The sequence below is a fragment of the Heloderma suspectum genome, chromosome 1 (assembly GCF_057233095.1).
Source record: "Heloderma suspectum isolate Gila_16-S chromosome 1, 16-S_ref, whole genome shotgun sequence".
Lineage (NCBI taxonomy): Eukaryota > Metazoa > Chordata > Lepidosauria > Squamata > Helodermatidae > Heloderma > Heloderma suspectum.
Window position 1 is genome coordinate 96,514,203 of NC_139458.1, and position 24,932 is coordinate 96,539,134.

At 40.5% G+C, this 24,932-nt stretch overlaps 1 protein-coding gene across 1 annotated transcript in view; it reads right to left on the reverse strand.

Annotated features, from left to right (window-relative positions):
* Positions 1–24,932, reverse strand: part of ANO1 (anoctamin 1) — a 177,990-nt gene that overhangs the window by 97,947 nt on the left and 55,111 nt on the right. The window contains exons 3-5 of the mRNA XM_084852047.1: positions 20,316–20,494; positions 13,081–13,401; positions 4,075–4,173 (exon numbers count right to left, since the gene is read on the reverse strand). Coding sequence (XP_084708173.1) covers positions 4,075–4,173; positions 13,081–13,401; positions 20,316–20,494 — 599 coding nt within the window. The remainder of the gene's footprint in view (positions 1–4,074; positions 4,174–13,080; positions 13,402–20,315; positions 20,495–24,932) is intronic.

A 24,932-nucleotide genomic window follows, 5' to 3' on the forward strand; every position in this document is an offset into this window, starting at 1 on the left:
CTAACACATTATATTCAGATGTTACTTTGCTAGTCCTCACAGTCTCGATGGTATAAAGAACAAGAGGAGACACACTGTGAAGGCAAGCAATTGAAAGGCTGAGAAAACGTTAGGGATCAAAAGAATAGGGTCCACGTATTAAAACCATAGAGTACACACACTGAATACTATGTGCAGTACTGGCTGCCCCATCCTTAAAAACATATGGTAAAACAGGGAAATGCACAGAGAAGAGGAAACAACCCAAAACCTCATGAATGCACTTCTTCCTCTGTAAAGGTAAAGACTCAAAATGTCACAACATCAGTTTCTAAAAAATAGCTAAGAGGTAAGATTAAGAGGACATACCTTACAAACATTAGGATGTCTCATCATGTCTGAAGCAGGTGCATGTACCTATTTGATTGTATGTTCAGTGCACACACTAAGAAGCCTCAGCCATGCACCTGTTTCCTGCTGTGTGTACATGCGGTAGAATAACCCCGTCAAAAGTTACACTGTACACTATGTTTACAGTAGGGATGCATATCAGATTCGGATGATGCTTGAAGCCCTAGCAGGACTGGGCTCCACTGGACTGTTTCTGGTGCTTTCAAAGATAAAACGGGCTTCCTTCCAAAGCCACCAGAATGAGGCTTTGTTCCTGGTTAGTGCTCAGAGATACAGACATTCTGACTCCTCTCCAAATAGCATATTTTCTGTAATGTTTCTCTAAAACACTGATGAGCGTGGGGGGGAGTGAATTAATGCAGTTGAGTGTCTGACAGTCCATCTTATAATCCTAGCACACACTTTACCACAGGCTCCAATCACTGTGCTTTGAGGGAGAACAAGGAAGGGAACATAAGATAGCCATTCTTCCAACACCACCAGGCTTAACTATTGAAAACCATTTAAAGACTTTTTTTGGTAATCATAACTACCCAGCCCCTGGGTAGGGGGGCTGTCCTGAAACTCTGCAGGTTTTTTGCCTGGGGATACCTCTATTATGTGTGCCATTTTCATGCAAATTGACCTCAAAAAAGCAGGGAGGGAAGGGTAAGCACATCACTTCTCCCCCATAATTTGAGAACTCCCCTTATGCACGAACCATTGCTCTTATCCTTCTGAAACTTTGCAATTTTCTTCCTTAGGCTCACCTCTAGCCTGCCTGCAATTTTGACAATGATCTGCAATCAACATAGGGGGATAATGGTGTTCTCTTTGGAATACTCTCAAAATGGCAAGGCTGCTCTTGCACAACCCCCCCTGTGTTTATTGATCTGAAATTTGTCGGGCTCAATCCCATCAGAAGGGGCTACTATCCTTGCAAATTACATCCAATTCCACCTAAAAATTAAAACATTATTGGCAATTCCATTAAAATCCCCTCCTAATAAATTATAATGCCTCCAAATATCATCCAATTCTGATTAAGAGAAAAGAAGTTACAGCTGTTTTTAAAAAATCCCATAATAGTCAATGGGAGGCACGAAGCTTTGGATTTATGAATCTTGGCTCAGGTTCGGTACCTGAGTTGAAGTGGGAAGCCTCCAAATCAGTCCAAGCAGAATCAGGCCATTTTCTGAAGTGCAAAATCAGGGTCCATGTCAAATCTGGCAGTCAGTGCACACCTCTAGTTTACACCCATCAAGTATAATGTACATTATTAACCTGTTAAAAAGCAGACCTCAGAGACAGGCTACGGGGCTATACAGACCATTAGCATAATACCTCACAGAAAAAATGGCTTCAGCAATTCATCTTTTTAAGAATCTTAATTCTCATTTTAAAGACGGTTTCTAGCTCTCATGGTTACATCAGAACTTAGTTGTATGTGGGAAACCCTAGCGGAATCTCAGAAGCCAGAGCAGCTGAATGAAAATGACACTTGACAAAAGTAGGGCTACAGTGCCTCTATGCTTCCTTGCTTCTTCCCATGACTTTCCTCCCCAGCATGAATTTTGTAAATAGTACTATTGCAGAATTAATTATGCCAAATAAGAGATCATGGAAATTAGAATAATTTATACAGGTTACAGATATCTCTATATAAACACTCACACACACACACACACACACACACACCCCTGCTTACAATCTTCCGGCTTTGGACCATGCTTCCATCTATTTTTGGTCAAGGAGTACTGAACTTCAGGGCAGGATCAGATCCTTTCCAATCCTACTTCTCCATTATTTAAAATTCTTAAGCATAATGGGCAGGCTATTTTTAAAACCTTGGAAACATAATTAAAATACGTAACATGACAAATAGGACTGGACTGGCTAATAATATAAAATTCAAACCCAAAGTTTAATTTTAGTTTTACTTGCAATAAATTACTTTGCACTCTCAGGCTGTCTCTTGTTCCATTAGAGACATTTCCCTGCAGAGTCTGGGTTCTGCACTTAGTGTGTCATTAAATATTGATCCATTTATCAGTTTTGTACCCTGAACAGGTACAGATACATCTCTCAGAAGGTTCACATTTATCATATAAGCTTGGTTCTCTGGTGAAAATCTGCTGTTACTTTTATAATGATACTTCAAATATTCATTGGGAATTTAGGACTGGATCCTACCAATCCTTCCATGCTTGGCTATACTGGACACAGACAGACCTGGGGCTATTCACATACATAAAGAAATTCATGCATGCACGCACGCACGCACCCCCCCCCCCATATATGGAATCATATATACCTTGCCATAATGTTGTTGTTGTTGTTGTTGAGGTGATAGGCAGTACTGGATTGGAGGACGCAGAGACCACCCTTTTCATATTTGCATATGCAATACCCAATCCGCAATACCCAGAGAGACAGGAACCCTTTTCCTGGGTCTTTTCTACCTCCCAGTGTTGCAACAAAAACCTCCCACAGCATAAGAGAGCATGCTGGGTGGGACTGTCATAAACAAGAAGATGTATAACATAACTGGACCACTGCAGCAAGGCCTGTAGTAAGTTGACTGGGAATCCACCACTGTAGTGAACAAATCCCACCCACACTGGGCTGCATCCAGATTTAGGCATACTTGGAGCAAACGCATTGAAATCAATGAGACCTAAGCCAGGACTTCCATTGGTCATGACTGTTTTAAGTCCCATTGACTTAAATGGGTCTACTCTAAGTATAACTAAGCCTGCATCCAACCCATTGTAATTTGGTTACTTCAAGACTTTCCATTAAGGATCCTCAGAACTGCATTCCTGTAAGGGCTTATGCTGTTCTAATAGAGAAGAACTTCACAGCAGGTCAGCAAAATTAAACTCTCATGGGAGAAGGTATGACAGTGAAACTGGTACAAAAACATTTTCTGTTTGTAGAGTAAATACACCCTTAAAATTGCATCATTCGGGCTAGGGTTACAAATCTGTTTTCAAAAATTCTGGCATATATGAGCATGTAGACAGTTTATTTCTGTGAGAGGAATGTTTTTGTTTTTCAGAAAAGTGCGAAGTATCTCAAGCATGTGCAGAGTGCTGCTTCTTTGTGAAAGGAATATTCCCTTGTTAGTCTAGGGATTGTTTGGAGATGACATGGAATTTTGAATTCTCCACCTGGTTATCAGACTGTCTGCTTAAGGCAATGCTGGCCCATTAAGGTTTTGAGGCAAGCCAGGAAAAGATAACAAGCGGTCTCTTGACTGTATAAGAGGACTGCACTCAGCTCTGGACTGGCTGGCAGTCAGCAACAGAGAAAAGTGCGGCTGTTTCAAATGAAAACATGCACAAGCCGCTTTGGGGACAATTTATGGAAAGACAGGTTACAAATATTTATAGAAATCAAACTAGAAAATGGAATCAACCACCTCTCTATGCCTCTTAAGGCACATGTTTTAACGTTGCAGTGCACTGAACATGCACTCACATTTACAGCTCTCAGCATTCATAGCTCATGCAGATACATTAAACAGTATAGCAAATTGCATCAACCTAGTCAGTTAATTATTTCACTTCTTTTACATAGAAAGACAATCCTTTTTATGAGGAGGTTGAGAAAATCCATTAACATGTGTAGAGTCCTTTGAAAAGCATAGACCATAAATAACGGTTTTATGTGTCTCTGTTTAATAAGAGTATTGAAACTAACCTTTTTTGTGGGCATCTTCAGTTTCATAAATTCAGCTTCCCGGCACAAAACGTTCCAAGGTGCATAAATTTTTACAAATCCAAGCCCATGTATTTTTGTCTAAAAAACATTTAAACAGGAGAGAAAGAGGAACCTTCAGATCGAATAACATGAAACACAAAGTTGTTCAATTTCATGTGAGCCCGAAAGCTTTTCCCTAACACAAGCATTAAAATAATAAAAAGAGATATCTGAGAGAGAATAGTGACCATGGAGAGAACGAGGCAGGGCTGGTGGAGAGATGCACTGACCCCTTATGCTACTTTGAGATAAATAAGTGTAGGGTGCAATCCTATACACGTTTAGACAGAAAAAAAAAATCCTATAACTCCCAGCATGTCCCAGCTAGCCATGCTGGCTGGGACATTCTGGGAGTTGTAGGACTTATTTTGCTGTCTAAACGTGCATAGGATTGTGTCTTTAAAGGATAACTCAGTATTTTTTAAAGATAGTTTGTGGGCACAATGTTGATACTAAATGGTCATGTTTTAAAATTAAATAATCCCACTTTAAAAAGTTAGCAACCATAGCTAAACCTACGAGATAAAGATTGTAATATAAGGTGACAGTTCATCAGAAACATTTGGCTGCAATTCATTACTCATTTACTCCACAGGAGTCCCATTAATTGTAATCAGAATATCTCTTTATTTAGCTCAAATTAACAATTGTCTTCAATTCTAAGTCTTGCCTGCAAGATGGTAGCCTTAATATTTGATTAATTCCCTAGTTATAAATCTGGGTATTTCAAAGCATGTTCTACAGTGATGCTCTTTAAGATTTCGAAGTATTAGAGTCAGTGGATTAACTGGCTATCTCATTAGGCAATGTTCAAATTTGGACTTCAGTTTTAAAAATGATTTTCAGATGAACACTTTTTTTAAGTATGCGCAAGTCAACATTTTCAGGAACACCAGCTCCAAGGCTTAAAGATTCTCCTCCCAGTCCTTTGTTTTACTGCTGTTGCTGCTGTACTAGTTTACATGGGCAATAAAAGCCTGTTTCCATCCTGCCGCCCTGTGCACCTGCTTACTAGAAATACGTTACTCAAGGGACACAAATAGCTGCCAATCTCCAATATGGCACAGCTTCAAAAACATGTACTAGCTTACTTCAGGGAGGAGAATTTAATCAACTTAATATATGCCTTCCTTGAAACAAGCATTTACTTTTAACCAATATTAAGGTCAGCTGTAAGGCTGCAGGGAACTCTCAATGACAGCGAATCAAATGACTGCACATCACCCCTTTGCCCTATATCTAGACTTGATTCAGTTTTTTGTGAACACGTTCATACATTTACTTACTTTATAAGATTATATAGCTGGATAGCATCTTACAACACAATGTGATGCATGTTTACTTCAATGGAATTTATTTCCAGGTAATTTTGTAAAGGTTTTTAAGTCATACAGTGAAACTCTACACATATCTACCCACTGAGGTTTAGGTCCAGGTAAATGGATATAGGATTACAGCCTACAGATTAAAGTATACAAACCAAATCAATCAATCATAAAATAAAAAAAGTATTGGATTACAGCCATAAACTGCAATCCTATGCACACGTGCCTTGGAGTAAGGTCTTGGAACACATATTACTTCCAAGTAAACGTGCATACTGCCAGTCAGTTAAAAATGTTGAAATAACACCACTTCTGTAAAAATGGTAAACAAACTAAGCTGAAGAATAGTGAGAGCCAGTGCGGTGTAGTTGTTAGAGTGTTGGACTGGGACTGGAGAAACCCTGAATCTAGTCCTCACTCAGCCATGAAGCACAGCTTTGACTCTGAGATGACTTTGAGTCAGTCACTGACTTTCAGCCTAACCTACCTTGCAGGATTGTTGTAAGGATAAAATGGAGAGGAGGAGGATCATGTACTCCGCCTTGGGCTCCTCCTTGGAGGAAAAGCAGGATATAAATGTAACAAATAAATAGTCTCTCTCCAGAAACACAATACTATACCTCTTACAGGATAATTTACATATTCCATACATGCCATGGTCATACTATGGGGATTAAATGAGGTACAGTGCAATACTATGCATTGGTTGTATCCAATGGGTTGTATCCAATGTTAGTCTAATTTAAGTCCCATTAATTTCAATGACTACTCTAAGAAGGACTAACACTGGATACAACCCCATGTCTACACAGCAGAGCTTACTCAGAGAAGTGGGCATAGGACTGCAGCCTTAATGTAGTGGTGTATCATAATCTTTTAATATTATCTTTAGAGTTATGGGAAAAATTAATCATTCATTTAGTCTACCTACATCACTATTAGCCTCTTTTATTATCAATGTATCAATAATAAGACTGCTTTATAGCTGGGATTTCAGCTAGAGAAACTAAAGTATGCAAGAAGTAATTGTCCATGTTTGAATTTGCAAGATATAAGACAGCAGATGAATAACCATATTTTTAAATAAGAGAATAACAATATTTCTAACTATGAGATTTTAACATTGGAATTAGAAGTGGAATTTTAAGAAATTCTTTAAATACATTTGAGAAATAATTTAGTAGAATTAAACAATTGGTTTATTAACAAGATATTATCAGAGTACTTTAATGAATGAACAGTCATTGGAAATAATGTTATATTCAGTTGGGAAAATATGCTGAACAGTATGATTACAGTGTTTTGATAGAAGCAATTAAAAAAAAAAAGCTGCTAACTTTGTGAGTTATTTAACACATAATTCCAAACTACAGTTTGGTACTACAGTTTGGATACAGCTTGCATCCACACTCTCTGCTCCCTTATGCATGCCCCAATTCAGTTACTTACTTCCTATATAGTTCAAGCCAAAGTCTGATGCTTCATCCAAACTGGCACACTGCAATTTGTTCTTGACCTCCAAACCAAAGCTGATAGTCATGTTCAAACCATGGTTTCCAGCTTTTATTTGGAGGGCAAGCCCAAATCATAGCTTGACAATCCAGTTGTAATTGGAAGAAGAGAAAATGCATATGCCCATGGCTTGTCATAAATTGTGAACCAAATCTGTATGTGCTAACTTAACAAAGGATAATTAACAGTTCCTGTATTATTGATATTTGACCAGAAAAGATTACTAAGCTGTATAAATCAGAATAATTTAAATGTAGGAGTCATTCACTTTGAGTACTTTATACACAGGTGGTAGAAACTGGTCCATCAATCCAGACACATTGTGTCAGATCCAGTATTTGTCTTCTGAGGACAGAAGGGCTCCTTCTGTCCATGGAAGGCTTCAGATCCAGCAAAGCATTTCCATTGGTGGACTGGAAGAGGTGATCTTTGTAGATTCTTCCTTTACCCTCCAGTCCTTTACCCCAGCATATCTGTTTTGTTGTGTTGGGGGACCCTCAAAAACAATGGGGGAGGTAGTGCTGGGGATTGCAGAGGGATAAAGAAACTGGCAAAAATTGCATCCCAGTCCTTCCACTGACCAAAGTGTTCTAAGCAGACCTCTGCTCAGGGGATGCTCTCAAATGGACTGGATCCAAACAAATCCAGAGATCCATTGGCTTAAAATAGTAAAAGAGACCAAATGAATGACACATTGTAGTTTACATTTAGATCCAGCTAGCTAGTTTCTAGCCAGTGTTGTGCATAATGTACATCAGCCAGTAATTACAAATATATTCAGAGCATCCAAAATGGTTATTGCAGCCCATAAAATAATGGATGAATCCCAAACTAAGTGAAATTGCTACATTAAGTGTTGTCAGAAAGAATTCGAAGACATTTTTAAAAGAAAATCTCAAAATGTAAATTAAACTAAAGGAAAACAGCAGCTTAATGCTAATGATTATTTTTCAAGATGTTAATATGAGGAAAAATATTTTAAATTATTTGCAGAAATTCTTACAACTTTACTGTATTTTAGATGCATAACCTATTTCCAAAATTCAATTTAAAAACTAATGACTAAAAATTGTGCCTCCATCTGTAATCTGCCTCATTCTACAAGTGCAGAAGTACACCAGCATATGTATTCCATACCGTGGTGCAGCCATTCCTACTATGGGAGTTGCAGTCCAACAGATTTCGAGGGCACCAGGTTGGAGAAGGCTGCCATGGTAGATTGAGAAGACGGACAAAGTAGGAAATCTCTAATATGTCCTAACAGTTGCTAACGTGGTTGAAAGCTGTTATTCCTTAGATATATTTCAAAAGAAACTTGATGATTTGTTAATTCTACAATCTGAATAGGGTTTATGTATTCAGGCAGCAGAGTTCAAATACAGCTCCCAGCCCTGTAAATACACATATACATGTATTCTTGCAACTCCATGGGTGTGCCAGATCCAATATATGATAATGCTCCTACGTCTTTCATAAATTACTAAATGAGAAAAGCTGAACTGTCCAGATTTCCCCTTCTACAAAGTATTAAGCACATAGAAGTTCTGCTTCCATATTGCCTCTGGCAACGCAAAATGTGCAGCACCCAATTGAAACTGAGGGCATCTCTACACCAGCCTAAAATCCTACATTTAAAAAGGGGCTGTCTGCTTCCGTTTTAAATGCAGGATCACAAATGACTCCCTTTACACGTGCTTCCTTTCCCCCTCCCTCTCCCCCTCCAGGAGACGCCCTGGAGAGTCACGGCACGGTCACGGCGTCATGTAAACAGCCCACAAACTTCAGTGAAGGAGCAATCTCAATCGCAGGATAAAAGCTCCGTGTGAAGGAGCCCTGAGCCTCTCACTTTGAAATTAGTACGGCTGAGGTTCTCCCAGTTAATCATGCTGGCACTGGTTCACACATACCACAATTATTTAAGATAGGCACTCTTTTAATAGAACCCTTTGCTTTGGCTACAAAGTTGAAAAGGAGCTATACTGTGCTACTGCTCTTTAATCACAGGCTAATTGCATCTTGGATCCCAGCATTTAACCTGGAACATTTGCTGAAATTTCCATGTACAAATGGAAGCTAAAATAGCAGTATCAATACTTCTTTTTGACAGAGAATTGGAATCCCTATAGTTGTTAGAAACAGTGACACGAGAAATGTGTGTATCTGTTGAATACTGTTCAGCGTTTAGGTGGAGGAAAACCTTAGTATGAAATTCTAAATGCAAAAAAAAATCTTACTCAGGTTTCTGTTTTAAATCCTATGCCCTGCTTCTTTATACAAATTGCCGTCTTGGATGTGATCCATGTATGTAAAATGGTGCAGAATGGGATATAGCGCCATCTCTTCACACATTCTGTACCCTCCTCCTCCATATTATGTCCAGCTATGAATATTGCTGGACATAATATTGTTACAGTTCTTTGACTGCACCAATCACTTATTGGTGGGTGGGAGAGATTTATTCATAATCCTCTCTCCCACTCCAATAAAGGACCATAATTTTGATGTTTGGTGCAAGGTTGGAATTGGGGTGATTATTGATGATTTAGGGCAAGTCTTGTTCTAAACCAGTGGAATCTGAGACCATTCTAAATCCCTCTGGGATTGTCATCATACATCTAGGCTTGATTTGGGACCAGTATCAGTATTACCTTTTTAAATCAATTTAAAGAAAAATATAGTTGATTACAACAAAAGTCATCTAGATCAAATAAAGGCATTTTAATAATAATCTTTTGAAACAGGGTTTTTTCAACACTGGTTGTTTAAAACTGTACTCAGTTTTCTAAATATGAAGGTTAATTCAGCAGCATACAGAGGTCATCTGATTCCTTCCAAGCTTTGAGGTCAGGTCACACAATTAAAACTGGCATTTGGGGAATGTAGGTTGAGGGTTGAGTTGTGAACAAATCACACAAACACTTTGCCACATGCCAAACTCCTTGCTAGTGAACATTCCCTGGGTAGGTATGGTCATGAGAATGGGCCCTAGTTCAGGTTAAATTCAGAAGGCTTATGTAAAACATGTAACATCTATCAAAAGTGCAGAGAAAACTACTGGAGGACAAGGGCTAAACTTGGAGGCCTACAGCACTCCGAGTATAGTTGGGGTCCTGAGGGAAAGGAAGCAGACCTGGCAAGATTAAGCATGAATATTCCGAGATCTGCAGAGAAAGCTTGCAAAAGTGTGAGTGTCAACAAAGAGCTCTACTGGGATTACAGAAAACTGGGATCTTTGTGTGAAACCCCAGGCCTTGCTTTTATTTCAGTAAATATGATCCTTGTTTTTCTGTTACTCATCTTCACCCTTGCATGTAAGCCTTGTACGAGGCCACTGGCAGAAAGGGACACATCCCTGTGGGAGATAATACTGACAAGGTCAAATATACTTCCGTGGGAATCTCTCCACTGGTTTGTCTTGGAACGTTGCCCCATAATGAAACTATATGCTCCACCTATCTATCTCCCCTGCCATACAGATTCCTGACAATATGCTGCTCGTAGTGAAATGTCTATGGCTTAGGCTAGGTTCGTTCTACCATACCGCTGTAATCTTTAAAAGCCCGTAATCACATCCACACTTTGTGTGGGCCGTTCCTCTGGAACTAGCACCTTCCCTCCAGGCAGAATGCCAATTCTGTGGGAAAGCCATGGCTATGGATCTTTAAACATTACAATCATACCATGGGATGAACCTGCAGAAAAGCTGTTCCCATGGTGGGGCTCTAACCTACAAAACTGGGGTTTTAATATGTAGCTTAAGGGAGAACCTGAAACAATAGTTCTTTCCTACTTCTGTTTATATTGTCAGAATGAGTTTTAGTCTTTTGTAAGCTGTATAGTTAGAGCTCTGAAAGGATTAACATTTTATCGCTAGTACAGTCCGTATGAAAAATCGGCATAATAACAAAATCCCGAGAATCTGAATTCAGCAAGGTCAGCATAGCCTTTGTCCTTCCAATGTTTACAAGGTGCATTATCAACAGCATTTAATACAAGAAGGTCTGCACACATTTACACCCCCCCACCCACTTCAGGTGATTGCAGGTGGGAAAAAATGCAAAAATGTAAAAAACAAACTTGTAAATACAAATAGCAGAGCAAGGAATGGGCTGAGCTAGATTCTTTTCTTTTTTTAAATTGGGGACAACCGAAAAGTAATATCTATCACCTGCAAAGTGAAATGCTACTGTACTTCAGCATCCTACCACTTCATTCTGCAGCATGTACCAAACCAATCTATTTCAGTGGGAGAGTGGAACAGATTTCACATCACTTTTGTCTCTTATTTCACATATATTCACTTGCGCAGCTACCACCAGAACACCTGTCATGTGCCCAGACCAAGTGCTAGATCCTATAGTACTCTGGATGAGGGATATGTGATTTTCTGGATCTATAGCAGGGATGGACAACTGTGGGAGGTCTGGGGGCCATTTTGCCCCCCAAAGCCCTATGCAGGGTGCACCTCCTTACGGAGGATCCTTAAAAAAAAAAATCAAAATGGCAGTCTTAGCGGCTATGGATCACCGGTCAAAGTTAGTCTGTTTGCAAGCTAATTTTGACCTTTTTGGAAAACAGTAGTGGCTACACAGATCCAGTGCAGTGTAGTGGTTAGAGCGTTGGACTGGGACTTGGGAGATTTGGGTTCTAGTACCCACTTGGCCATGAAGCTCACTGGGTGACTTTGGGCTAGTCACTGACTCTCAGCCTAATCTACCTTACAGGGCTGTTGTGAGGATAAAAATGGAGAGTATTATTTATTTATTTATGACATTTATATCCCGCCTTTTTTCCTCTTTGAGGAACCCAAGGCAGAGTACATAATCCTCCTCCTCTCCATTTTAGCCTCACAACAACAACACTGTGAGGTAGGTTGGGCTGAGAGTCTGTGACTGGCCCAAAGTCACCCAGTGAGCTTCCATGGCCAAGTGGGGACTAGAACCCAGATCTCTTGGCTCCCAGTCCAACACTAGCCACTGTAGAGTAGGACCATGTAAGCTGCCTGGGGTTCCTTTCAAGAGGAAAAAAGTGGGATATAAATGTAATAAATAAATTGGGTCAAAATTAGCTTGTTTTGACCCTTTCCATGCTCCACAGCTGCTACAGATCCCCCCCCCCCATTTTTTGAACCAAATTCGGGAGGCAGCAGAGGCTGCATGAGGCCTGTTGGCCTCGTATTATCCATCCCTGATCTACAGAATGGTGGCACTGTGTACTACAGTCTGCTTTACATTTGCTGTTGCTTGTCCTCTCTCATGAACCTTCTAGCTTGGAGCCAGTTCAAATTAAAGTCCTAGGCCAGCCTTCCCCAACCTGTTGCCCTCCAGATGTTGTGTGACTACATCATCCTTGATAATTGCTCATTCTGGGGCTGACTGGAGTAGTCCATATCAACTGGAGACCACTAGGTTAGGGAAGGCTACTCCAGGCTGTCATTACTTTCTTCTTCTAGGAGGAAAACTGGAGGATAACGTGGAGCTGTTACATATCAACTTTCCAGCTCTTTTCATTTGCATCTTCCAAGCCTCCTTATCTACTGTGCGCTCCAGCCACCTCTTTCAGGGGCCTTGTTTTTAGTGCCAGTTTGTGTTTGCTAAAGGAACAGGAACAAATTACTGTAATACAAATGCTGCTCTAAACTGAAAGGATCATGGTGATGGAGCCCTAGAGTAAGCCACCTCAACTTTAATGAGAAAAATGCAATGTGAAACACTAAAGTAGTCCTTGGTGTATCTTACATAGGTATCCTGCCAGTCTCTATAGCGTATTCCCACACCTGTTCCTTAACTGAGTAGGATGGACAATGATAGACCCTCAACATTTCTGGAAATAAGGGTTCCTAGAATGGTAATGAATTGACTTGCCTTTTATTACCCATGCTCCTGTGTCTTAAATAGCACTCAATCGTGCAGAAATGAAGCAGCAGAAGTTGATCTCCATGCTAGGAAAAGCTTCACTTGCTACATTTTTGCACGTTGGACTGCAGGGCCAAACAGTTTTCCACCCCTGCTATGAAGTGTGCACAAAACCCAGGAACCTCTCAGCACCTCGCCAACCAATCCCAATAATAATCCCAGTCCCAGCTAATTAAAAGAGGGAGAGTAATTACATCTTCATCTCTTTCCAGCTCAAGGCCTGCCTGCATAAGGTTGCTTTCATACTCTTCTCTGCGGAATCTCTTGTCATCTTCATGGTAGTCCATGTGGGGTTCACCTTCATCCATGTGCCCTCCTTTCCCAGGAAGTGGCTGATCCTGTTTGATACTTCGAGGCGCTAAGTCATTGAAATGGATTCGTCTGGTCAGTGTTTTGCTGAAAGACGACTTCTTGTAGTGGTAAACCAGGATGTAATCCACTTTCCTTTTCCCATCTCTAAAATAAAGTCCGTACTTGCAGTTGGCATCTGGATCTTGCGAGAACGAATTTAATAACTGCAAATGAAAAGGAAAGGAAGAACGTTTGACATTAAAAATGGAAATTGTTAAGTATTAAATATTTATTTTCAGCCACAGCAGAAATAACCTGAGGGCAATCCTATCAGGCTGTGAACATATTCAAACAAGGCAGTTTGGTACTTGAGATTTTGTTGGCTGATCAATCAGAGGATTCAGTGGTGAGAAATTTATCTATCTATCTGGACCAGCCTTCTCCAACCTGGTGCCCAGATGTGTTGGACTACAACCCTCATAATTCCCATTGGCCATGCTGGCTCAGAATTATGGGAGTTGAAGATCAACACATCTGGGGGGGTACCAGGCTGGAGAAGGCTGATCTAGACTGAGGATAATTCCAACAATGAATTTTCAGGTAACAGATCAACACAAAGTGATTTGCCTCCTCAGTTTCTGTACAGTGAGCTGGCCACATCAAATCACCACCCACCCACCCACCCACCCAATATATGTTAAGATTTCAAATTACCACATCCTGAAAATCATTAGCTGACTTTTCCACCTTAGAAATACTCGTGTAGATCAGTCTGAATTTTAGCTCCACTGCTTCATTTTGCCACTTTGTGCATTCTCTTTCTCTCTGGGTGTAAACACAGCAGAAAGCATCTGCCCTTCTTCACCAAATACATCTATGTTATACTACTGACAAACAAATTAATTTTATGTTTAAACACATGTCACTACTCTGCACCATCTGAAAAAGAGATCAGTTTTAACAGAGACTGAAAGGAGCCAGCTGGTTATATAGCTCAGCCAAAAAAGCTAATGGACCCCAGCCAGGGAGGGACCAAGGTTCAGTTTTTGCTTTGTTCATGGCTCTTTCTCATGGAAAATTAAAATGGACATGCATCTCCCACCCCTTACCCCCTGTAACGTCCCGGTAGCGAAAAGTTGATATTGCAATTAAGGCTTGCATTGTTAAAAAGGGATGCATCTCCTAAAGAGGTACATTTCTAAATAAAATGGTACATTTGGTTGTGTATCCAAGTTCATATTCCGCTGAAATCAATACAGTGTGGATAAATCAAGTTTACACTGTGCATTGGGAGGTGCATTTGTTTTATACATTGTGAATCAGTGAAGGAGCCCCCCCCCCCCCTGCAATTTAGAGGAAGGAGAAATCAGGGTGAACTGATACTAGCTACAAATTTATATTAGGTAGACTTGACACCTTAAGTCCACCAGAGTCTTACTGGAACTGGAATATAAGAAGGATTTGGCTGGTTTGGGTGGTTAAGGCTATTACTAATGTTCCAGATCAGGATCTTCATGTATAAACCAAATTTTTCTTAATTAAACAAAGAACTCAGAATTATTCCTTTATTAGGCTGTATGAAGAAACAAAGCAATTGATGCTTCCAAGTTTGTATGTGTGGTCTCTCTCCAGAGACCACTTTTCCATAAATTTGACTGTAGTTTAAAAAGCAGATGCTTCCTTTTGAGGGCGGGGGGGAATCTAATGCTTCTTGCTTCTTTTTGTGCCATTTCTCAAAGATGTCACGGCCTCCTGATCTGCAAAGTGTTTTGTTCAAGAGCTTTTAATCAATTCTAGTGCACAATCTTAGCTGAAGTGACGAAATGCTTTCATAATGTGGAGAGATATAATTAGATGAGTTTTAAAAATGGTGCCAGGCCACTAAAAAACGTAAGGACTGTACTAAAGGCCAAACTAGACATTAAGAGGCATGGGGCTGCCACCAATCCCATGTCTCTTTGCTCTATCATCTTTATAGCATATAATACAAATAATGTGTGACATGGTGTTGTTGCACTGTGCATCTCCCTGCCCATCACATCCTTAGCTTATTGGGAAGGAGCAGGGAGATGCCTGGGCATGGGTGAGCACAGGGATTTTTCCAGTGTGTGTGTGATTTGCACAGTGTTATGTGATTGCAATTTGTGCACATAGTGCACATAACTACAGCGTATCAGTGCATTTTCCTTGTGTGTATGGGCATATGCTTTGATGCTTAGTATCACATTTGATGTCATTTAGAAACCTACACAGAGCAGCAGAAAATTCGCGGAATTTGACAGCACTAACAGAGAAGATGGTTATATTCAAGTTCTCCACTAGAAACACTGACCCTATCATAACACTGAAAACGGCACATGACTTATCAGAAAAGGGTCCCCATATTCTAGAATAATTTTCTTCATCTTGGAAACATTGCTGAACACTCTGTAGAGAGTAGCGGTAGGATCTGCAGGGAATGTGTTTGGTAGTGCGTGGAAAGAGAAAATTTGGTAGAATGGGTAGGCTTGATCAGGACTTAGGGTTATAGAGGAGACTAGACTACTTACTTCACTTGAATTTTAAACTGCGCATATGTTCTTTTGGAACTGCACATTTTGTGTCAGGTTGTACATTAAAAAAAAAAGCCCTGATAGCACCAAGGAACTGGCCTACCACTTCTGGTAGATCTGGTAACTGAGCAGCAGCAAGGCCTGGGCACTACAGCTTTTCATTTCCTGCTTTTCCGCTACATGAATTCTAGGTGGCGCTGTGCTATAGCCGAATAGCACAAATACACAAGTAGGAAACTACCGTTTCTTTTGCTTTCAGAAATAATACCCCATTTTCCCTGCTCTAAACTCCCTCGTGAAAGTGCTCTTAAAAAATAGAAACAAAACTGGAGGATCACATCATTGTCTAAAGAACCTGTAAACAGTCTTGAGTAAGGAATTACGAGTGCAAAATAAATGGCTCGTGTAGAAAAGCTTTAGGGCTACCCCTTTGTTATTTCTCTATAGATAGACCTGGTGTCTAGACAATGTCTTTCCATCCATGGCTGAAACCCTCCATTCTTTCCTTGGTTCCCCTTGCCCTGCAATAGCCCCTGAGCATGGTTAATAAATCAATAGCAGTGAGCTTACCCACTCAGTTTGTAGTCCGTCCCTAGGGTCTATTCTCCAGGCAACACACAAAAGACAGGTACCTTCACAACAAAGTTCTTCATTACTACAATACATGAGAAAATTCTAACTTCTGAGGAGCCACATAGCACACTGCCTCAGCTCTGAGGCCTGCACTAAAAGTGAGAAGGAGAGGCCCTGTCCAGGCCTCCAGGAAAGAACTTAAAACTTGCAGCCTTCCTTAAAGCTCTATACACACATACATGTATCACAACCCATTCTATCCTTTAACACATTGCATTGATGTTTAAGGCCATTAGGCAGAATGAGGCAGCTGCCTCAGGTAGCAGATGTTGGCAGGTGGAGAGTAGTGGCAGGTTTTTGGAGGACAGAGTTGTGTGCCACACAGGAAGCTGCCTTATATTCAGTCCAGCCAGTATTGCCAACACTGACTGGCATCAGCTCTTCAGGGTTTCAGGCAGCAGTTTTTCCAGCCCTACCTGGAAATGCCAGGGATTGAACCTGGGACCGTCTGCATGCAAAGCAGAACTCTGCTACTGAACTACAGCCCCTCTACTGCTGGCCCAGTGCCCCCTAAGCTAGCCTGTTGTCCTCAGGTGCAGTGGAAGACACTGCCCTGTTGCTGGTCTTGATGTAAGATTCAGTTGCTAGTCTGGTCAGCTTCCGTACATCAAATGAGAGGGCAGTGAGCGCCTTGTCCTTTGCCTCAGGCAGGAAAATGACCCTGCTGCTACAGTCAACTTCACGACGCCCCCGCCCCCCTAGTCCAGACTGCATTTCATTTTTTAAAAAGCCAACACACCAGGAGACTGGATAACAACACTGGACTACACTGCAGGCTTCTCATATACCACAGTCTCTCAGCCACAGTCCCACCTCCTGCAATACTGGTATGCTATTGATAGACTACACTGTAGGATTGTCTTACTTACTCTCCCCTACCCCCCACTCCCTGCAGCAAAATAGGTATAACAACACTGGTTATACTTTCCAGGGCTGGCATAATCCAAAGTCTCTCAGCCACAGTCCCACCTCCCGAAGCATAGTAATAATAATGATGGACTTTATCTGCCCATGAACACAGTGCTGTCCTTACAAGAATCCTGCTGGAACCACTGCCCAGGAGGCTAGGGCGCAGGCAAGAAAATTCTTCTTAATTTCACTTATATTCATTGTTAGTTACAAAAATTAGTTGGTTTCATTTTCATTCATTCAAATTGCATTCATTTCATTCATTTTTCTAGCAAATTTCAGACATATTGGACAAAGTGTCCTGTTTTATATGCAGTTAAACAAGGGCAGACATTCTATAAGGTCCCCATTGATTTCGATGGGTTACCCAACTGCATTTTTCCTCCTTGTAGCTTCTGTGTTCTCCAAAAGGATTTACTTTGTCAAGCATTCTATTACTACTCCAATGGATCAGACCTGAGAAATTTCAAAGGGTCTCCATTTCATAGGTAATTAAAATAGGTATACAGGCATAGTCCAATATCTAAACTAGAGCTTTCCAATCTGTCCATTTCACTACTCCCTCCCCTCCTCTGTCTGCCTGTTCCCTCCCTCTCTTTTCTCCCCTCCCTGTAACATTTTTGTGACCTGTACAGGTTGCTCCACGGTGCTTGTTTTTACCCCAGTAGAAACTAACTTATCAAAAGAATGGGAAACTAACAGATTGTTCATTTGTTTAAATTTCCATTTGTTTTTCATGATAAAACAAATGAAACAAATCAGGTTCATTTCATTTTCATTTGGTCCCCCCTCCGCCCGCCCCCTGAACAATAAATAAATACACATCTCTACTAGGGAAGCTGTACTACAGGGGCAGGGTCATAACTCAGTGGACTGGCACATGTTCTGTATATATAAGGTTGCAGATTCAATTCCGGGCATGTGCTAATAATCCAGGTTCATAATCCTGTTTTTACACAGCCCAGAAATACAGCAAAGATTTAACCAGTAATTTGACCTCGTTCATGGATTCACATTCAAATGGTGCATTTTCATACATATCTTTATTGATCTTTCCAGTTGCAAAATCTGCAATTTAGATAGCTAATTAGTGTGCCATAGTCCAGTTCTGGACAAAGACCCCCCAGATCTGTCCTTGAATTTATGAGATGATGAAGGAACGTTTTGTCTCAGCCTTCTGCTTCTTTGACACACCTTTATGCAATGCTTTCAAAGAGCTGCTCTCCACATTATAATGTTCATTCACTAGAATGGTCCTGGAAGTCATCCCAGTGCTTACACTTGTACTTGGGAAGATGGAGCATATTGGACTGGTCTTGGGATTTGTACATTCTCATGTTGACATAGGCACACTGAGCCACTTCCAGATTCTTGCCATGTATCCAACTAATTCATAGGTAGACTCAAGAATAAATTATTTCCACTTCACCGTTTTTATCATGGGAGTGACATGTAAGAATATTCATTCAAACAACTAATTGCAATATGACACACACCGAAACTGTGTTATTTCCATGCCATTATGCCTCCAGGCTTAGTTAGCTGGAAAACCTGCATGTGTTAAGATTTCTAAGCAAACCATTTTTTTAAAAAAATTGCCCATATAAAGAAATTCCAGTACTGAAAGATTTGAATAAGCCTGCTGAAAGGTATAATTCCAATAAATGTGTAACTCCTAGAACATAATGCCGTTTATAAATACAGTCACCAGTAAGTCATTTTGAATGGAAAATGTACAAGTATTTTCTCACCACAATTAAAAATCCATACCTGAAAAATAACTCAAGTACCTTCGATTCAAATGATCTCTAACAGAGAGATAACGTTCTATTTCTAGTATGTTGTTCAACCAAAAACAAAACAAACTTGAATTCCAGTTTTCTCAACTTTTTATCTCTTTATCCCTAACTTTGTTAATCCGCTTACCAGTGCCAGAATTTTATGATATCAACATTGTTTTCTAAATGGTCACTATAATTCATCTCCATACACTTAAGCTTTAATGTAATTATCACAGATTGTATTTTTGGCATTTCATTTCCCTCTGAACTCACAGCTTACACTTCTCTCTCTCTCTGCAACTATGTGTGAGTGTGTATACTTGCTAACTTTGGAGAATGCTTCATGCATCTGATGAAGTGGACATGGGGCCATGAAAGTTTATGCCATAATAAATTAATTGGTCTTTATGGTGCCACAAAACTCTGTTGTTGTTTTCTGCAGCAGGCTACCACAGCTATCCCTCTTGAAATTGAATCTAGCACTTTATTATGTTGGGAATTTTCACTTTTTTCATGGCCAGAGGCTGTATAATAGCCAGAAATTAATAGGTAAAGCTTTTGTTTTCTTCCATCACAGCATATCTATGCCAAGGAAAGCTGCACCCTCTGATGTTCCCTGCTGTTAAAGGCACAGAGAGTAAGGTTAAAGATATACAGCCTAACCTTAAATTAGACAGCATCTATGTGTATATGTATGTCACAACATCATTAACATTTTATTTCCAAAGAATATTTGAGGGCCATCTTGATGGAAATATAAACGTTTTAATAAAGTAACATAAATTAATATTCTCTTGGAAATTTCACAGTATAAGTAATACAAGGCAAGGGTAAAGGCAGAGAGAAAAAACTTCTCAGAAACTAGACATCCTTTCTGTAATGAAAAGTGGGAATGAAGCGTGTGTATGTTTGTGTGCGTGTGTTTGCTTATATGTTTGTACACACGCACACACAAACAGATATTTCCTATACAGTTGTCAAAAACCATCATGGATCAGCTATACGGATTGATCAAGAAAGATCCCCTTTAAAAAGCCTTTGATCAAAATGGAAGCCTCTCATACTAAGCCTTCATAAGACAGTGAAAACCTGCAAAGCTTTTTAGTGACTGACATCTGAAACAGCTCTGTCTTTGGAAGGAATAGTGTGCAGTAGGATGCACAACTTCAACAAGGGGCAAAGGGATTGAGGACTCAGATGGATGCACACTGTAATGCCCAGATATGCCAATAAACAGGCTGAGAAGGCAGCTCCTCTACTCACCGTGCTTTCCGTGCGAACATATCCTATATCTTCAATGGCTCTGATGTTGATAATGTGGATCCCCTTCTCCTCTGCAGGTAGCGTGGAGTATTTCTCATTCACCCTCATTGTTGTTTCATTGGAAGTGTTTCTGAAATCTTCTGGCAGAAACTCCACCCCATGAAATGAACCGTCAGTGTCTAAAGGAAAGAGAAACAGGTTGGTTTAAAGCCTTTCATCGCATTTCATCCCCAGTCTCTCAGGACACTATCCAGCTGGAACAGATCCTGTTCCAGCCTGCATCTGCCCCTATCCTTTGTCTTCCCACCCCTTTGTAAGTACCTCCCCTGCCAGCTTTGCCTTATGCTCCCCTGGCTCTCCTCTGAGCACTTGTCTGCTTTCTCCCAGGTTCCTTCTTGATATTAGCTAAGCCAATCAGCACTACAGAAAGAATTCCTTGTCTCAGGGTACAGGCACCAATGGACTCTTCCAAATTGCACTAGCAGCGGAGTGAATCAAATTTCTAATTGTTCTAGTAATAGCCGTTGCAAATTCATTGTGCTCAATACTACAAATAAATAGCGGTAACGTATGCATGACAAAACAAGCAAGACTAACACACAATGCACTGCATGCTAGTCTGTCAATAGAGCATCGCCATTCCTATATATAATCATTTTTATATTTTATAATGAAAACAGAATCTTCACAGTCAAACAGGCTGGCAGTTCAACAACACTGATCAATGAAGCAATGGGGTCCCATCATTTAGCCTGGGTGACGGATGCAAGTTCTTAAAAATCACACTTGATATCCATTGGCATGTATACTGCTGCACGCGGATCACCTTGCTGGATGACAGGAAGAAGTTACCTGTTCAAAGTATAGTTCAGGGATACTGCAACTTGGCCAAGAGAATGGCCTGAGCACCCACACTGCTGTTCTACTGAGCGCATACAGTGTTATACTGTTAAAGCTAAACATACCTTACAGCCAGTAGGGCAGCTAGGTATGCTTAGACCCTGAGTTTCATTATTTTACATGGGGGCCATTTAGATGTCCATGTGTCTTACTTCAGGTGTGAAGCACACAACTAAGATTTTTCTCTCCTACCAACTCGCCAACCACCATTTGCTGCTTGACATCTGTTTCTGCATTCCTGATATATTAGAATGACAACAAAACTGTTTGTGAACCCGGATTTTAAAATATCTCTCTCTGTCCTGAGTATGTGCAGTTTTCCATTTTAAACTCATTTCAATCATATCACTTTCATGATGGTAGAAATTGGAGTTTGCGCTGACGCCCTCAGCACCTGCCACTCTCTGGGTAGTCTTGGGGGCCCTCTGGGCTGTGGAGCCCTGGAGCTTAGCCCTAGCCACACTACCGCTTACAGCACAATCCTATACATGTCTGCTTTGAAGAGTGCAACCTCAGTCTATTAGTGCCTAGAGGTGCAACTACCTGGGAAGGCTACATCAGCTTCAACTGAAAATACATGCCAGTGTAGCTATTCTAACATTACAGAATACTTGTATCCTTAGTGGAGAAAAATGTAATGTGTGGATTGGCTCTATGTTTGATTTCTGTTAAGCTGAAGAATCCACACTTTCCAGCACTTGCACAAAATGCTTTACCCAGAGGCAAAATTACATCTCAAGAGGGGGAAAGACCTTCTTATGTAGCCAAAATTTCAAATGAGTTTTCACATGAAGAAGAAATTCTTTACAAGTTCCCAACATAGTGCATTTATGATGTTCAATCTTGTGTAAGTAACTAAGTATGGGAATGGATTCGACTCTGTTCATAAAAATCAATGCTATTGTTTAATTTCAAACCATTATTGTCTAATTTCAAACAATGGCCCATCTGCCAGTGTGTATACCTGAGCTTCTAGTATCATGAGCCTTGGTAATGTATGACATAAGGCAGAACAAACACATCAACATAATAGAGAGGGAACCATAAAACTTGTTTGTTATGGATAGTAGAGAAGATGTGACATATGAATACTTTAATAATAAAAGCTTGCACAGTTAATGCTCCACTTCAAGTGAGTATAATGTTAGGAGAGTGCCAATGAATACTAGACTGATGTAATTCAAATCCCTAGATGTGTATAATTAGTGAATTATATAGTTACTGGTCACATATGGAAGACTTACATGAAGCATTTTTATTCCCAGAATTTATTTTTCTGAATGTTGGAAGGGGGGGGGGGGAGGCTGTGGGTTAAACTAAATATTAGGGTCAATTGAGACTTCTTTTTTCTTCTTCTTTTTAACACTCCCATGGGCGGATTGGGTGGGGGGAATGGTCGGGGATGTTTAATCCTCTCCTCCAACTATGTGGTGGTCCCCGTCGAAATCAAAGCCAGTTTTATTAACAGTTGGTGTTAATAAAAGTTAATTCTCAACTACCCGATACACAATTAATGTAATGTAAACAACCCAGGACTTGCTGCCATGATGTGCGAACTGGGTCCTAGGCTGTAGTTTAGCATTATGTGAACAAGCTTTGGGGTTTCAGCTCTCCCCTCCCTCTCCTCCTCCAGAGCAGTCAGGTGAAGTTCAGAATCTTTCAGTTCTATTATTTATTAACTGTAGCTTGCACTATTCTCCAAACCAAGACAAACCACTGTTAATCTTAACTATGGTTACTGGAAACAAGCCAACTTTAAATCATAGTTTATGAATTGGGCATGTTCCCATAAGTTAAGATTAACCACAGTTTAGGGTTCAGACACAAGCTGAAAATGCAGTTAATTGAAAACAGAAGTGAAAGTTTCCAATCTCCCCACAGCCACACCAGAAGCAAGGGAAGGGGGCAGCACATGAGCTTCAGGCTCATGCACATAATGCTAAAACTTAATTTACCATTATATTTGAATCAGGCTGTACTGTGAACATATCCACAATAACACTTTGTCTCATGTATGTAGTTTTCAATGTCATTATTTCATAAAGAAGAGACTTATTTAGAGAGAGAGCTTCGGCTATTGGGCGGTATAGAAATGAAATGAATGAATGAATGAATGAATAAATAAATAAAATATATTAAACAAGAACCAACTTGCAAATTACATCTATTTCTGGCTACTTTATATAAGACAGCACACTTCTTTAGTACCATGTTAACATAGTGTTATCCCTGCACCATTTCACCAAGCAGTGAGAAGTTCCAGGGCATACCCAGGACTGGTTTCCCTTGGAAGGAGGTCACTGCAGGTTTATGGATTTTATAATACTTCAGTTTATTACAAATATACAGGTTGAGTACGGATAGAGGCCCAGCTTCAACAGACAGCCAAATCCACTCGTCCACATCAGATCTCAAGAGAGAGGCAGCTTCTCAAAAGGTATCTTTCTCTGTGTCTCACTGGAAAACTGTGGTCTGCCCCCTTTGTTCCCTTTCACACATACACACAGATAACTAGATTATTTCATCCTTAGCTGGAAATGAGGCATGTCCTCTACCCCCGTCCCTAGTTGTTCCTCCCCCCATTCAGAATATTTCAGAGTGGTCCTGTATCATGAAGCAATAATTTAACAAGGAGCTCACATGTAGACACACTGGCAAAATATCCTGGGCTATTAACCCTCCTTTGTCAAGTCCAAGCTTCTGGTCAAGTGTTGTGTTAAGGCAACCCACAGTGATAGTACTGCTCATAGAAATCTGATAGTAAACTCATAACAGTATTCACCATTTTGAACATTGCAGATTCATCAGTAGAGTTTTTGGGATGATTCCTTGTGTGAAAAAATTCAGTGTTTCTTAGGACCCCCCAAACTGACCAGTATTTATGATAATGCAACCTTACTTGTCCATTATACAGATAGGATTGCATGATGCTCTCAGCTAAACAGTACAATGTTCTAAGAGGTATCATCCCAGAGTTATCATCCCAGATGTTGAATAGCACTGGGATGAGGAAAGTAGCTGGTGAGCACTCCCTGGCACAAGTGCAAAGGAGCTAAAAATAACCACCCAATGCTACTCGCTGCAATCGGCCTCACAAGTAAGAGCAAAAACATTATAAAACAGTGCCCCTATCCCCAACTATCCCCAACTCTTGAACCACATGGAACAGTTCCACTGGGTGGCCGCTTGAAGACATAACAGAAGCAGCAGAGTAACCTTTTTTTCCACTGCCTTTACTGCCAAGCAACAGGTATAGTTATATGCCATGGTGTGTGTTTGATCAGCTTTGTGGCACATTCATTGCCAAATATGCTATAGCCATCCAGTCTATTTCAGTAGTCACAGTTCCCATGAATACCAGGCTCTGTGAGGCCACAAAGGGCACTCAGGAGCAATTGTGTTGATGGCCTGTCTCATCTTACCTTTTTCTAATCTAAGGTTTATTTATTGTTTTAAAGGCTTTCCAGTTGGTGACATGACAGCTTCCATTTAAAGAACAGATGCTTGTTTTTAGAATAGGAAAATGTATGGGTAAAAAAAAACCTACCAGTGGTGGTTTGTGCCCCCCTCCCCCCAGGTAGTGTTCCACCCACTTGATCTTTCTGCCCATGATTTCCTCTAGCACTCAGGCTAGACTATGAGGGCTGCCTCATGCTTTAGAGAAGGCACAGTCCTGACCATTACATAAAGAATGAGATGGTCTAAACGAGGGTGGTG